Consider the following 12,716-nt stretch of genomic DNA (forward strand, 5'->3'; position numbering starts at 1 on the left):
CAGTGAATGTGTGGAGAAAAATAGTGAATGATAAAATGATCATACCACGCTAGCATAAGCGCAACAATAAGGCTTGATAACTTGGTTCTGGTTTGGTGCCATTTGTTTGGGATAAATTTTCTTCTTTAAATTATTATTTTTTAGCAAAAAGGTACGTAACCTCATTTTCAGTGTAAAATTTGATCTTATATACAATTAAATTATTAAATGACATAATTTATCAATGGTGTTGAGAAAACATGTTTGTTATCAAATGATGTCATATTTATGACATCAAAACATACAAATGTTAATGTTAATCAAATTTTGCAAAATTATAAAATTAATTCTACAAAAAGATGAAATAAAGTAAATATTGAAAAAAAGATCTTATTATCATTGCATGAGTGGTCATAGACAAAATATTTTCATGAGTGGCAGAGCCACACTTCAAAATAATTGTTTTATACGGCCACTCAATAAATGTTAATACAATTGTACACTAAAATCAACAAATTTTCTCTATTTCGTTAATCAACAGGTAATTAAAAGAACATATAGCCTTATGATTGTACTGGATACTGATTTTTTATCCATGTCTATTTTCAAAACTAAATAACCTTTTGTTTCTTGGGCTTTTGCCTGCTGGGGAGCTGTTTTCTTGTTGAATAATTTTGAGAAGAACCCTGTCTTCTGCTCAGGAGGTTTCTGAGCAGTATTTTGAGACGACCCCTTTGCCAGCTCACTGGATTTTTCTGCATTTTGAGACGACCCCTTGGTATGCTCACTGGTGTTTGGAGCCGACGCCTTCCCGCCATCAGTGACATTGACTTCTGCGACCTCTGTGATGGGAGAGCTGGCTAATGACAAGGTGGTAGCCTTGGTGGGGGTTGGCGTAGTAAGGGTATTGCTGGACTCTGGTGTAATGGCAGATTTGTGTATGGCAGGTGCTGATATTGATCTAGGAACTGAAATAAAAACAATATATGTTCACTCTGCCATGCCTATGTTCAGGCGATATAATGTTATTTACAATACAAGTCCTGTAACACTTATCATGGTGATTCACAAATAGATTACTATTATACCTTTTTAATTACATTGGTAAAATGATAGAATATTAAAATTGTGCAACAAATACATTATTGCTAAAATTGTGTTACTTATAATTATGTCCACAAAACTACGTCTTTTTGAGCAATGCTTGAGAGAGAGAAAAGGATTGATATACTGAATGAACAATAAACTTAACCACCATATGGCTATAAGACCCCTTCTAGGAAAAGATGGTTTCATGCCTGTCTTAACTCTTTACAACTTAGAAACGTATTTTGACGCATTTGTAGTCCCTTAAAAAGTTCATTAAATTAAAGACCTTTCTTACTAAATTCAAGTTTAACAGGCTTCATTTCCAACCCTTAGATACTGATGAGCAGCAAACAGCATAAAACCTGAACAGACTGCGAGTTACTCTGGATATTCTGGTTTTATGCTGGTTGCACACAGCCATTTTCGCTTTGCTTCTGATGGGGAAAGGTTTAAGCCAGATAAGCTTTTACAGTCTGCACAGGCTAATCAGGGACAAAGCTTTCCCCTTTTATGGAAGTTTTTGTTAAAATGAAAGCTCTTCTTAGCAAAAATTCAGTTGACACAAAAAGTGTCGTCCCGGATTAGCCTGCGCGGACAGTGGACATGCATTAAGACAGATTTTCCCAGCATGAGACTTATGTTGTTGTTATGCTAAGCGCTACCATTGGGCAGGGTGGTGGGTTTGGTGGGTAAGCTCTGAGGTTTAGGTGCAGGCACAACTCCCTTAACGCCTTGAGCTTCCTGGTTCTCACGACGCTTTTTGCCCAGAAACTCAATGAAACTGAAAAATAATAGAGTGGATCTTTTAGGAGCAATATTAATTCTAGCGATGAATCTCATTAAAGAAGAATAAATAGAAATTTAATTTTTTATTTGTACACACACACACACAATTTTAGTTAATAAATAGTATCTGTATAACAGTGGTGACCAATATTCATGCTCAATTCAATGCTGTATGATGTTATTTTCGTTAAGTTGTTACAATGAAATTGTAAGTTTATAATGAGCATGATTACAAATAAAAACAAGAGCACCGTTGCCACGCTCGGCTGCGAAAGCTTGTCAGAATTTATATTTATTTTTTTTAGAGGTCACAGTGACCTTGACCTTTGACCTAATAACCCAAAAGTTGGTGTGGCGTGTAGAACTCATCAAGGTGAATCTACATATGAAGTTTCAAAGTTGTAGGTGGAAGCACTTTGATTTTAGAGCCAATGTTAAGGTTTTAGCACGATGCCGGTGAACGACACGACACGACGAGCTGGCTATGACAATAGCTCGAGTTTTCTCCGAAAACAGCCTCGCTAATAATTTGTACCATTAATTTGGTAACACATCGATCCAGGAATATCCAATACCCCCATTACAGGGTAAACCAATTATACTCTTATATTTTTGACATAGCAAAGTTTATTTCTGTATCAAGGAAATCATACGAAAGAGGGAGAAATGCAGGGCTTTTTTTCTTCATTTTGGGAAAGGGCCTGGCCTTCCATTTGGGGAGAAATTATCAACACAACAGAAAAAGGGGAAGAAATTTCCAAAAGTAAGCTTGAGATTTGGGGAAATTTGCATTTATTTAAATAAATTCTCTTAGGAAAAGGGGTCTTTCTCTTGGGGGAAGAGGCCTTTATAATTCCCTTGCAAAAGAAGGAAAAAAAGCCCTGAAATAACCCCACTGAAATGAGATTCATGAATAGTCACTCGTCTTCTAATGTTGGAGAGCTACAATACCACTGTCTATCATCACCATCGGAAATAGATTACCAGCAAAGCAAAAGTAAACAAACCAACAATGGAGTGCAGTCAGTATTTACCTAAAATATCAAATAATAACTCGCTCCTGGATAACCAGTGTGTGTTAGGCATCTTACAGAAAGATGAATCTGTTTAAAAATGTGTATCTATCTTGCAATTCTTATTGATGAAGCGCTATTTACACAAATTTATGACTGCTTGGTACCGGGTTGAAATTGGAACTTCTCGAAGAAACAGCTTTTTTTTCATGATTACATGGTTTGCCATCGGTTATGGAGTTGATTTCCTATTCTTATATGCAATATATACCATCTTAACGCTATTTCTTGTCTTGGTTTGATTATTGTTCATGGAAATCTATTAAATTAAAATAACTGTAGTGTACGGCGAATAGTTGTTTATGGCAAAAGTCATGTACGGTGAATAGTTAAAGTCATGTACGGCGAATAGTTGCAGCATATTGGCCAAAGTTGTCGCAAATTAAAATGGTTTTAAGGAAATATTTTTTCAATGTACATATATGTTCTTAAATTCGGACATTTGCCCGATTAATGATGTATAAATCTTAATTTTAAACATTGTTTTTGCCCCCGAATAAATACGCAAACACAGCACATGTGCTGACTTTGCGGTTGAACGCTACAACGCTGTGAACAGAAAGTCAGCCAAGTTCCAATAATTACACCAGTTGAATAAGAAATCCTGATTGGAATCCACTTGTAAGTAAATATTTTATCGATTCATCTTGATTTTGAAACATAACTACGATGAAATACACTAGAATTGTATTAAACTAGAATACGGACTGAACAATGGTCGATCGATTTATCATACCAAAGCATTGATATCTGCCTGATCTATAGAGAATAACAGGTTACTGCCTGATCATTTCTTAATATATCAGGCAAGGCTTAGAATAAAATAACGGCGAGGCTTGCCAAGCCTCTATTTTATTCGTGCCCAGCCTGATCAGGCAGTAACCTGTGTTTCTGTTTATAGCGTTTTTTTCATTATTTCTTAAAAAACGGGGACGTAGAGGTATGATAAACAGAAAAACAGGTTAGTGCCTGATCTTTTTGTAATTTATCAGGCTCGGCACGAATTAAAATAACGGCTCAGCAAGCCTCGTCAATATTAATTAATTATTCTAATCCTTGCCTGATATATTACAAAAAGATCGGACAGTAACCTGTTATTCTCTATGTAGCAGGTGCCCGTAAAACAAAGCATTTTTTTTCAATATCAACAATGCATCAGACGTATTTTTTGGCCATAACCGGTCTCATCGCAATGAATATAAGTGTATTTATTTGTTTTATACCAAGATGGTCACGTATTTGCGAAATTTTCATTTTTTTCCCTTACAAACTAAAAACTATTTGCCGTACACAATTTAATTTTATTTTGCTATACGCCTTACACGTCAGGTTCTATTCGCCGTACACAACTAAGTTTATATTTTAGCCAAACATTTGCATACTACCTTGATTTTTGGGCTGAAGCTGGCAAAAACTGATTCTTTAATTCTATTTGCACACCATTAAAAAATTCGGCAAAATTATTATATTTTCCTTGGACAAAAAGAAAAAAGATGTCCCAATGAACTTAATTTTCGGTACCAGGTAGCGGAAGATTGATCTATTTCAACACTAGAATGTATTAATAAAGAACTCCCAACTACTTACGATATAAGTTTGATATGTCCAGTATTAATTTGTCACACAGTTTGTTTTTTTTAATTCGCGATAAAAATGGTAAACTTTATTCTGTTCACGAGCACTACCTCTTGCGTGATGTTTAAATTCGCTGCGCTGGTTATCTATATCTGGTGGTGATAATAGACAGTGAATACTGAAATGCCATTTTCTTACACATCATAGTTTTGTTCCTCAGACTCCTCGTGAATGTCAAGCTCTTCTAGCGTTGACTGCATGTCGTGCTCGTTAGTTCGCAGCTGATTCAGTAACGTCTCTCTCTAAGAACATTATGACCTATACATATTGCTTTCTGAGTGATAACATCTTACCAGAACCAATAAGGGACGCAACTCTTATTTGCAATAATTGACAAAGGATACCAAATGTATACACGGAAATTGCAGATAGATTGGAATAAAAAATGGGAAAAACTTATCATCTTAAATGTGAGAAAAATTTATCTTTGCAATCCTGCTTAAAAAATATATTTATGTGAAATATTATCAAGTTGAATGTATAAATGTTTGTTTAACGATGATGTTTTGTAGAAAGTAAACGACCAACAAGCAAATAGACTTATAAAGAAAACACAACCTGAAATTGCAGAATCCGATGATGCAAAAGGACTTACTAAAGCTGCAGAACTTAATGATGCAAAACAACAACCTAAAGTTTCAGAATTTAATGAAGCAAAACAAGTACCTAAAGTTGCAGAATTCAAAGATGCAATACAACGTGAAGTTGCAGAAATCTATGAGGCAAAACAACTATCTAAAATTGTTGCAGAAATCTATGATGCAAAACAACTATCTAAAATTGCACAATTCAATGATGCAAAGCAACTACATTAAGTTGCAGAATTCAATTTGTAAAACAATAACCTTAAGTTTCAGAATTCAGTGATGCAAAACGATTACTAAAAGTTGAAGAATTTTATTATGCAAAACAACTTCCATAAGTTGCATAATAAAATGATGCAAAACAAGTATCTAAAGTTGCAGAATACAATGATGCAAAATAACTACCTTGAGTTGCAGAATTCATTGATGCAAAACATCTACCTTAAATAACAGAATTCAATCATGCAAAACAACTACCATAAGAAGCAGAATTAAACAAGAGCACCACATAACGGGTGCCACGCACGGCTGCGGGTGCAGTTTTTAATACATGGTAGCTTGACTGAGTTTGTTTTGTTTTTTTAGAGGTCACAGTGACCTTGACCTTTGACCTAGTGACCCGAAAATGGGTGTGGCATGTAAAACTCATTTCAGGGTGCAGCTACATTGCAATTTGATTTTTGAGCAAATGTTCAAAACCTTAACAACATGTTAAGGTTTTAGCACGACGCGGGCGGCAGACGTCGGACGACGAGCTGGCTATGACAATACCTCGAGTTTTCGGAGCTAAAAATGATGCCTCAAAATATATCAGAACTAGCTGAATTCAATGGTGCAAGAAAACTACAAGTACCTGAAGTTGCAGAATTCAATAATGCTAAAAATCAAATACCTGAAGTTGCAGAAATGGCAAATTGAAGAACTTGTGGATGTACTTCAGGCCAAACGCATTTCTCATGGAGGACTCTGCATACCGGACCTGTCCTGATCCAGCCGGTCTGAATAGGGAGGAACAGAAAGACAGTCATGAAAGCAGCCACATAATGAATTTGGGCTTGTCAATTTAGTGATGAATAAACATCCCCACCTACCCTGGATATTGCATGTTGAAATATGTGATAAGTTCAACTAGAAATGTGTCATTAGGCACAATGCGTGCAAGTTTGAAGGTTTTAGGTTGGTTAGTGTAAGAAATCAAGTTTATAACTTCAGATAACTGGAAAGAGAGGCAGACAGGCATTAAAGGCAATTTAAGTACAACCTTCGCTACCAGTACTTCAAAACACTAAAATATAGGTAATATTGCAATGGAATATCAGGGCCCTCAATCAATTTTAGGGGAAGCGGGTCACTACCCATAGCAGGGGGAATTTTCGCGACGTTTTCCCTTTTTGGGGGATTTTTTACTTACTATCTAATTATTACATTTGTACATGTTTGCACTATATTTATTGCTTATTTCATAATTTAGTATGTTTGACAAGATTAAATTAAAATAGAATTGAGATATAATAATCATGAGACATCTATCTATATAAAAAAATATATAAAAAAAAATTATTTTTATTTTTTATTTTTTTTAGGGGGAATTTTTCTCCCAAAAAGGGGAAAAAAGTATACTTCTCAGGGGGGGGGGAAATGCGGTCGAATTTCGGCCGTGGATTTGACAGATTGAGGGCCCTGAATATATTGTTATTTTATGTTGTGATCAAAATAATTATCCCCACGTTTTTTCGGAGAAAAAGTGGGGATATTGTATTGATGTGTGTCTGTCTGTCCGTCCGTCCTGGCCACCTGCTCCTCCTACACTATTAGCACTAGAACCTTGAAACTTACATACATGGTAGCTATGAGCATATGTGTGACGGTGACAGTGACGGAATTTTTATCTGATCCCTGGGTCAAAAGTTATGGGGGGCGGGGCGGTGCCGGGTCAGAGATTTTCACTCATTTTTTTAAATGTTATTTTACATTAACTTCTTCATTTCTGCACAGATTTACTTCAAATTGGTACTGAGCCTCTCTCTTATGACAATAAGGTCAATCTCAACTATGCATGGCCCCATTACCAACCCTAGGGCGCCCCGGCCACATAGGCCACGCCCACCCAAAATTGCCTTTTACTATAATTTCTTCATTTCTACACTGATTCCCTTTAAACTGATACTGAACCTCTCTTATGACAATACGGTCAATCTCAGCTATGCATGGCCCCATTACCAACCCTAGGGCATCCCGCCCACATAGGCCACGCCCACCCAAAATTGCCTTTTACTATAATTTCTTCATTTCTACACCGATTCACTTCAAATTGATACTGAACCTCTCTTATGACAATACGGTCAATCTCAGCTATGCATGGCCCCATTACCAACCCTGGGGCGCCCCGCCCACATAGGCCACGCCCACCCAAAATTGCCTTTTACTATAATTTTTTCATTTCTACACCGATTCACTTCAAATTCATACTGAACCTCTCTTATGACAATACAGTTAATCTCAACTATGCATGGCCCGATTACCAACCGTGGGGCGCCCCGCCCACATAGGCCACGCCCACCCAAAATTGCCTTTTACTATCATTTCTTCATTTCTCCACCGATTTACTTCAAATTGATACTGAACCTCTCTTATTACAATACGGTCAATCTCAACTATGTAAGGCCTCATTACAAACCCTGGGGCGCCCCGCCCTTAAAAAAAAAATAGACCACACCCACCCAAAATTGTCTTTTACCATAATTTCTTCATTTTTACACCGATTCACTTCTAATTGGTACTGAACTTCTCTTATGACAATACGGTCAATCTCAACTATGTATGGCCCCATTACCAACCCTGGGGCGCCCCGCCCATAATAGGCCACACCCACATAGGCCACGCCCACCCAAAATTGCCTTTTACTATTATTTCTTCATTTGTACAGCGATTCACTTCAAATTCATACTGAACCTCTGTTATGACAATGCAGTTAATCTCAACTATGCATGGCCCCATTACCAACCCTGGGGCGCCCCGCCCACATAGGACACACCCACCCAAAATTGTCTTTTACTATATTATCTTCATTTCTACACCGATTCACTTCAAATTGATGCTGAACCTCTTTTATGACAATACAGTCAATCTCAACTATGCATGGCCCGATTACCAACCCTGGGGCGCCCTGCCCACATAAGCCACGCCCACCCAAAATAGCCATTTACTATAATCTCTTCATTTCTACACCGATTTACTTTAAATTGATACTGAACATCTCTTATGACAATGCGGTCAATCTCAACTAGGTATGGCCCCTTAACCAACCCTGGGGCGCCCCGCCCATAATAGGCCACACCCACCCAAAATTGTCTTTTACTATAATTTCTTCATTTCTACACCGATTCACTTCTACCGGTAATTGATACTGAACTTTTCTTATAACAATACGGTCAATCTCAACTATGCATGGACCCATTACCAACCATGGGGCGCCCCTGGGTCAAACATGCGGCGTGGGGATACGCGACGGCCTCTGCCGCGCCATTTCTAGTGTTAAATTTTTGTTAAACAGATTGATCCACACATACAAAAATAACAAGCAAAAGTCATGATTTTAATACAAGGCATTGGATTTCAAAACAGTTGTTTACAAGAGCATATTCACAGATAGAGTGCTCACAACTGAAAATTATTGTATAAATACCAAATAAAGTTACAATATCAATAAATCTATGACATGCAATTTTCAATCTTACAGCAATATAACTAAGTAGCACCTTCTCCTGAAGATGCGCTAATTTATGGCTTCATACACAATGTATGTCTAGAGTAAGTAAACAGATGGAAATGGATATACATTAGCCCCCATATTGTAAGTAACACTGCATTTACTGACTTGTATATAGTGATACATGGTGAGTACATATAAGGTCATTTAAGTACATAATTTTTGTAAGTTCTAAGCTTTCATCCACTTAAATTTTTGGACAATCCCATTTTTAAACAAAATAAATAGATTTTTGCACATACCAGTTTTGGTCCATAATTAATGACTATATTTTCGGACAGTATGTTTTATAGCGCTATATTAACAGATTTCTGCCATGTTTTCGTATATCTGGTGACCCGTCGATCACGGTTTTAACAACCAGAATAATGTCATAAAACCTGGCAGATGAATGCTTGAGGGCAATGTATTATTATTGATATTGTAACTGTTAGTTTTACACATTATTGACAATTCATAATCACCTCTGCAGGCCTTCCACAAAGTACCGAGCCTTGTCTTCAAGGACAGTTCTGTGGTGACCCATATCTCTATGGTTACCAAGAATCAGCACCGGAATGTTGGCAGGGATTTTCTCAAACTCTTTTTCTACATAGTCATATGTCCTGTTGATTAAAATATGTGCATAATTAAGCAGGTGCTTTATGACACATACATGCAAATTTAGAAACAAACTTGCAAAATCTTTTTCAAAAATAGTAATACTATTGATCCACTTAGTATTGTTTAGTTCAATTAAACCATTCACACAAAGTTGAAAATCATTAATTTTGTATGTTTTCTAAAACTATTTTTGTTTTTCAGTTATGAAGCAAAAACCTTACTTCATATTGTTCCATTATTGTCAACACGACCTTTACAAATTTTAAGCAAAGTCCTAATATAGCTGACACTATTGTATTAAGCCCAATAGCTCATTCCATTCTCAAATGTTTGAGCACTGCAAAAACTATTTTTCTATACTAAGTTACGGTGATCTAAGCAATAACTGCACTCACACCATATCAAAAACAAGCGTACAGTGTCTATGAAGGAAACTTGATTACACCATCTTTTTTTGTTCTGGAGTTAATATGACGAAACTATATTTTGCTCTACTTAGTGTAACCTTGGCATTGATACCGCTCAACCATATGCAATATCAAGCAAGGTATTGCTATAAGCTATTTTTGCAGTTTGATTTCAATACCTGCATATAACCTAGTGTATTTTTTCCATGATTCATAGTGTTCTTGAACATTTTTTTGAATAGGTGACAAAAAGTTGGCCAATTGTCATTTCAACACTATGTGAACAAGTCATAGTTAAACCATATGCAATTGCTATAAGCTATTATTAGGATACCTGCATATAACCTTGTTTTATTATTTTTCTGATTTACACTATTCTTTAACATTTTTTTAAATCTGTGACAAAAAGTTGAAAAATTGTCATTTCATCAAGTCCTTTTAACCGTTTACCACTTAGATATGTATTTTTACGCATTTTTAGTCCCTTAGAAAGTTAAATTTAATTACAGACCTTTCTTACTAGATTCAAGTTTTAAAGGCTTCATTTCTAACCCTTAGATACTGATAAGCAGCAAACAGCATAAAACCTGAACAGACTGCAAGTTACTCGCAGGCTGTTCTGGTTTTATGCTGGTTGCACACAGCCATTCTAATTTTGCTTCTGAGTCATTTCGACATTCTGTGAACAAGTTCCTTTAAAGTTCCAGAAGGCTGGCATTTCTCTCTACAAGCACACAAGGCATAAATGAGCTCACCACTGTTTGGTAATATCATACATCAGGACCACGCCATTGGTCCCTTTGTACACATCCACAAAGTTGGCATCCAGGCACGGTTCATCATCCAGCTCATCCTGCAGGACAATCACAGTTTTGATAACAATTTGATTTTTTTATTGGGAATGTAATTATTTAAAGAGGGAAGTTGAAGTTCCGAACATTAAAGCAAGATCACCGCATAACGGGTGCCACGCTTGGCTGCGAAAGCTTGTCAGAATTTTTTTTCTTTTTTTAGAGGTCACAGTGACCTTGACCTTTGACCTAGTGACCCAAAAATGGGTGTGGTGTGTAGAACTCATCAAAGTGCATCTAAATATGAAGTTTCAAAGTTGTAGGTGGAAGCACTTTGATTTCAGAGGAAATGTTAAGGTTTTTGTTAAAGTTTTATATTAGAGGTTACAGTGACCTTGACCTTTGACCTAGTGACCCAAAAATGGGTGTGGCATGTAAAACTCATCAAGGTGCAACTACATATGAAGTTTCAAAGTTGTAGGTGGAAGCACTTTTATTTTAGAGCCTATGTTAAAGTTTGATATTAGAGGTCACAGTGACCTTGACCTTTGACCAAGTGACCCAAAAATGGGTGTGGCATGTAGAACTCATCAAGGTGCATCTACATATGAAGTTTCAAAGTTGTAGGTGGAAGCACTTTGATTTGAGAGCCAATGTTCTATGGCAGACGAGCTGGCTATGACAATAGCTCGGGTTTTCTCCGAAAACAGCCTTGCTTAAAAGACTGTGATTATAATTGTTCTCTTTTTGGTTTTCAAATGAAATAAATCCATGTTATTTGTTCACTATACATGTATTTAACCACTGACAAAAACTTCGAAAACAAAACAACCCACTATCAATATGGCACATATTTTCACATGTGGAATTAAAGATCAGTAGCTTATGGCAATAAAACTGCTTTAAGTGAAGCAAGTAAATAAAACAATATTACTATAAACATTACTGGAATACTTTTGTAGGACACTAAAAGATATTTAAGAAAAAATGAGTACCTCCGCAGTAGAAAGTTTAAGGCCTTCTTTTTTCTTTTTCTTCCTTCCTTTATCCACGACATCCCATATTTCTACTTTCACAACATCATCTGTGGTCTTGTAGTTCCACTGAATGTTGGCCACCTAAATCATATCATTAATTGTTATGATTCACCACTTAGGTTGCAGGGATTTTTCTGCTATTTAAAAAAGGCCTTAAAACTGACCCAATCCCGAAGCATAGGGACCTGATCTCAAACCAAAATTGCAAAAAAAATCCCAATTAAAAAAAAAAGATTTTTTTTAGAAAGAATAGTCTCAGTCTAATAATTATTATATCTCAATTTAATTTCATAAACATCTAACAAAGTATATAACTATTACTTTGTGAGCAAATTGCATTTTTCCCAAAATGGCCATGAAAAGGCTTCATGTGTCAAAATTTGTTGATAAAAAAAATCCCTATTTGGTCAAGTTTGTGGATAAAACATTCCCAAATTTGACCAGACTCATTTTCTCGAAACGGCTAGAAAACCCCCTGGGTTGACACCAATCCCTGACAAAAATTTCTCAATCATTCTTAAATCTGTTTCAGTATTTAGTGACTCAAGTTGTTTATTTAATTGATTCATTTTCTTACTTTTAAGTTCACAGATTAACTGTTGGTGTTGTTCAGAACAGTTTTTATTCACTGAAGATATAATTTTGATGAAAAACATATTATAACATTTTTACAATGAAAATTTTCCGTTCTTTATTGCATCATATAAAAGATTAGCTAAAGCTTATTTTCTTAAAAACAATTTTGTTTTAGAAATCAGGTAAAGCTCCAGGTTTTAACCATATCAGTTATAATTGGGTCAATTTCTCTCTACCTACACATAAGTCAACATAAGTGGTTGATATTTTTCAAGAATTGAAACAAATGATAATATTTACTTTCCAACTGAATGCATGCAGTTTTGTTTACATTTTTGAGTTATAGTGGCCAAACCTGGATACTTTTATCACACAATAGAAAACTAA

The 12,716-nt window shown here is 35.9% G+C and overlaps 2 protein-coding genes across 3 annotated transcripts in view; both read right to left on the bottom strand.

The window, feature by feature from the left end:
- Positions 1–12,716, bottom strand: part of LOC127838838 (uncharacterized) — a 110,539-nt gene that overhangs the window by 28,272 nt on the left and 69,551 nt on the right. The gene's annotated exons all lie outside the window — the stretch shown is intronic.
- LOC127838849 (rab-like protein 6) overlaps positions 1–12,716 on the bottom strand; it is a 35,838-nt gene that overhangs the window by 12,303 nt on the left and 10,819 nt on the right. For both annotated transcript variants that reach the window (XM_052366853.1, XM_052366854.1), the window contains exons 4-10: positions 11,712–11,834; positions 10,681–10,778; positions 9,380–9,520; positions 6,039–6,144; positions 4,701–4,804; positions 1,731–1,849; positions 600–947 (exon numbers count right to left, since the gene is read on the bottom strand). In XM_052366853.1, coding sequence (XP_052222813.1) covers positions 600–947; positions 1,731–1,849; positions 4,701–4,804; positions 6,039–6,144; positions 9,380–9,520; positions 10,681–10,778; positions 11,712–11,834 — 1,039 coding nt within the window. The remainder of the gene's footprint in view (positions 1–599; positions 948–1,730; positions 1,850–4,700; positions 4,805–6,038; positions 6,145–9,379; positions 9,521–10,680; positions 10,779–11,711; positions 11,835–12,716) is intronic.

Source organism: Dreissena polymorpha, chromosome 7, assembly GCF_020536995.1.
Source record: "Dreissena polymorpha isolate Duluth1 chromosome 7, UMN_Dpol_1.0, whole genome shotgun sequence".
NCBI classification, from domain to species: Eukaryota; Metazoa; Mollusca; class Bivalvia; order Myida; family Dreissenidae; genus Dreissena; species Dreissena polymorpha.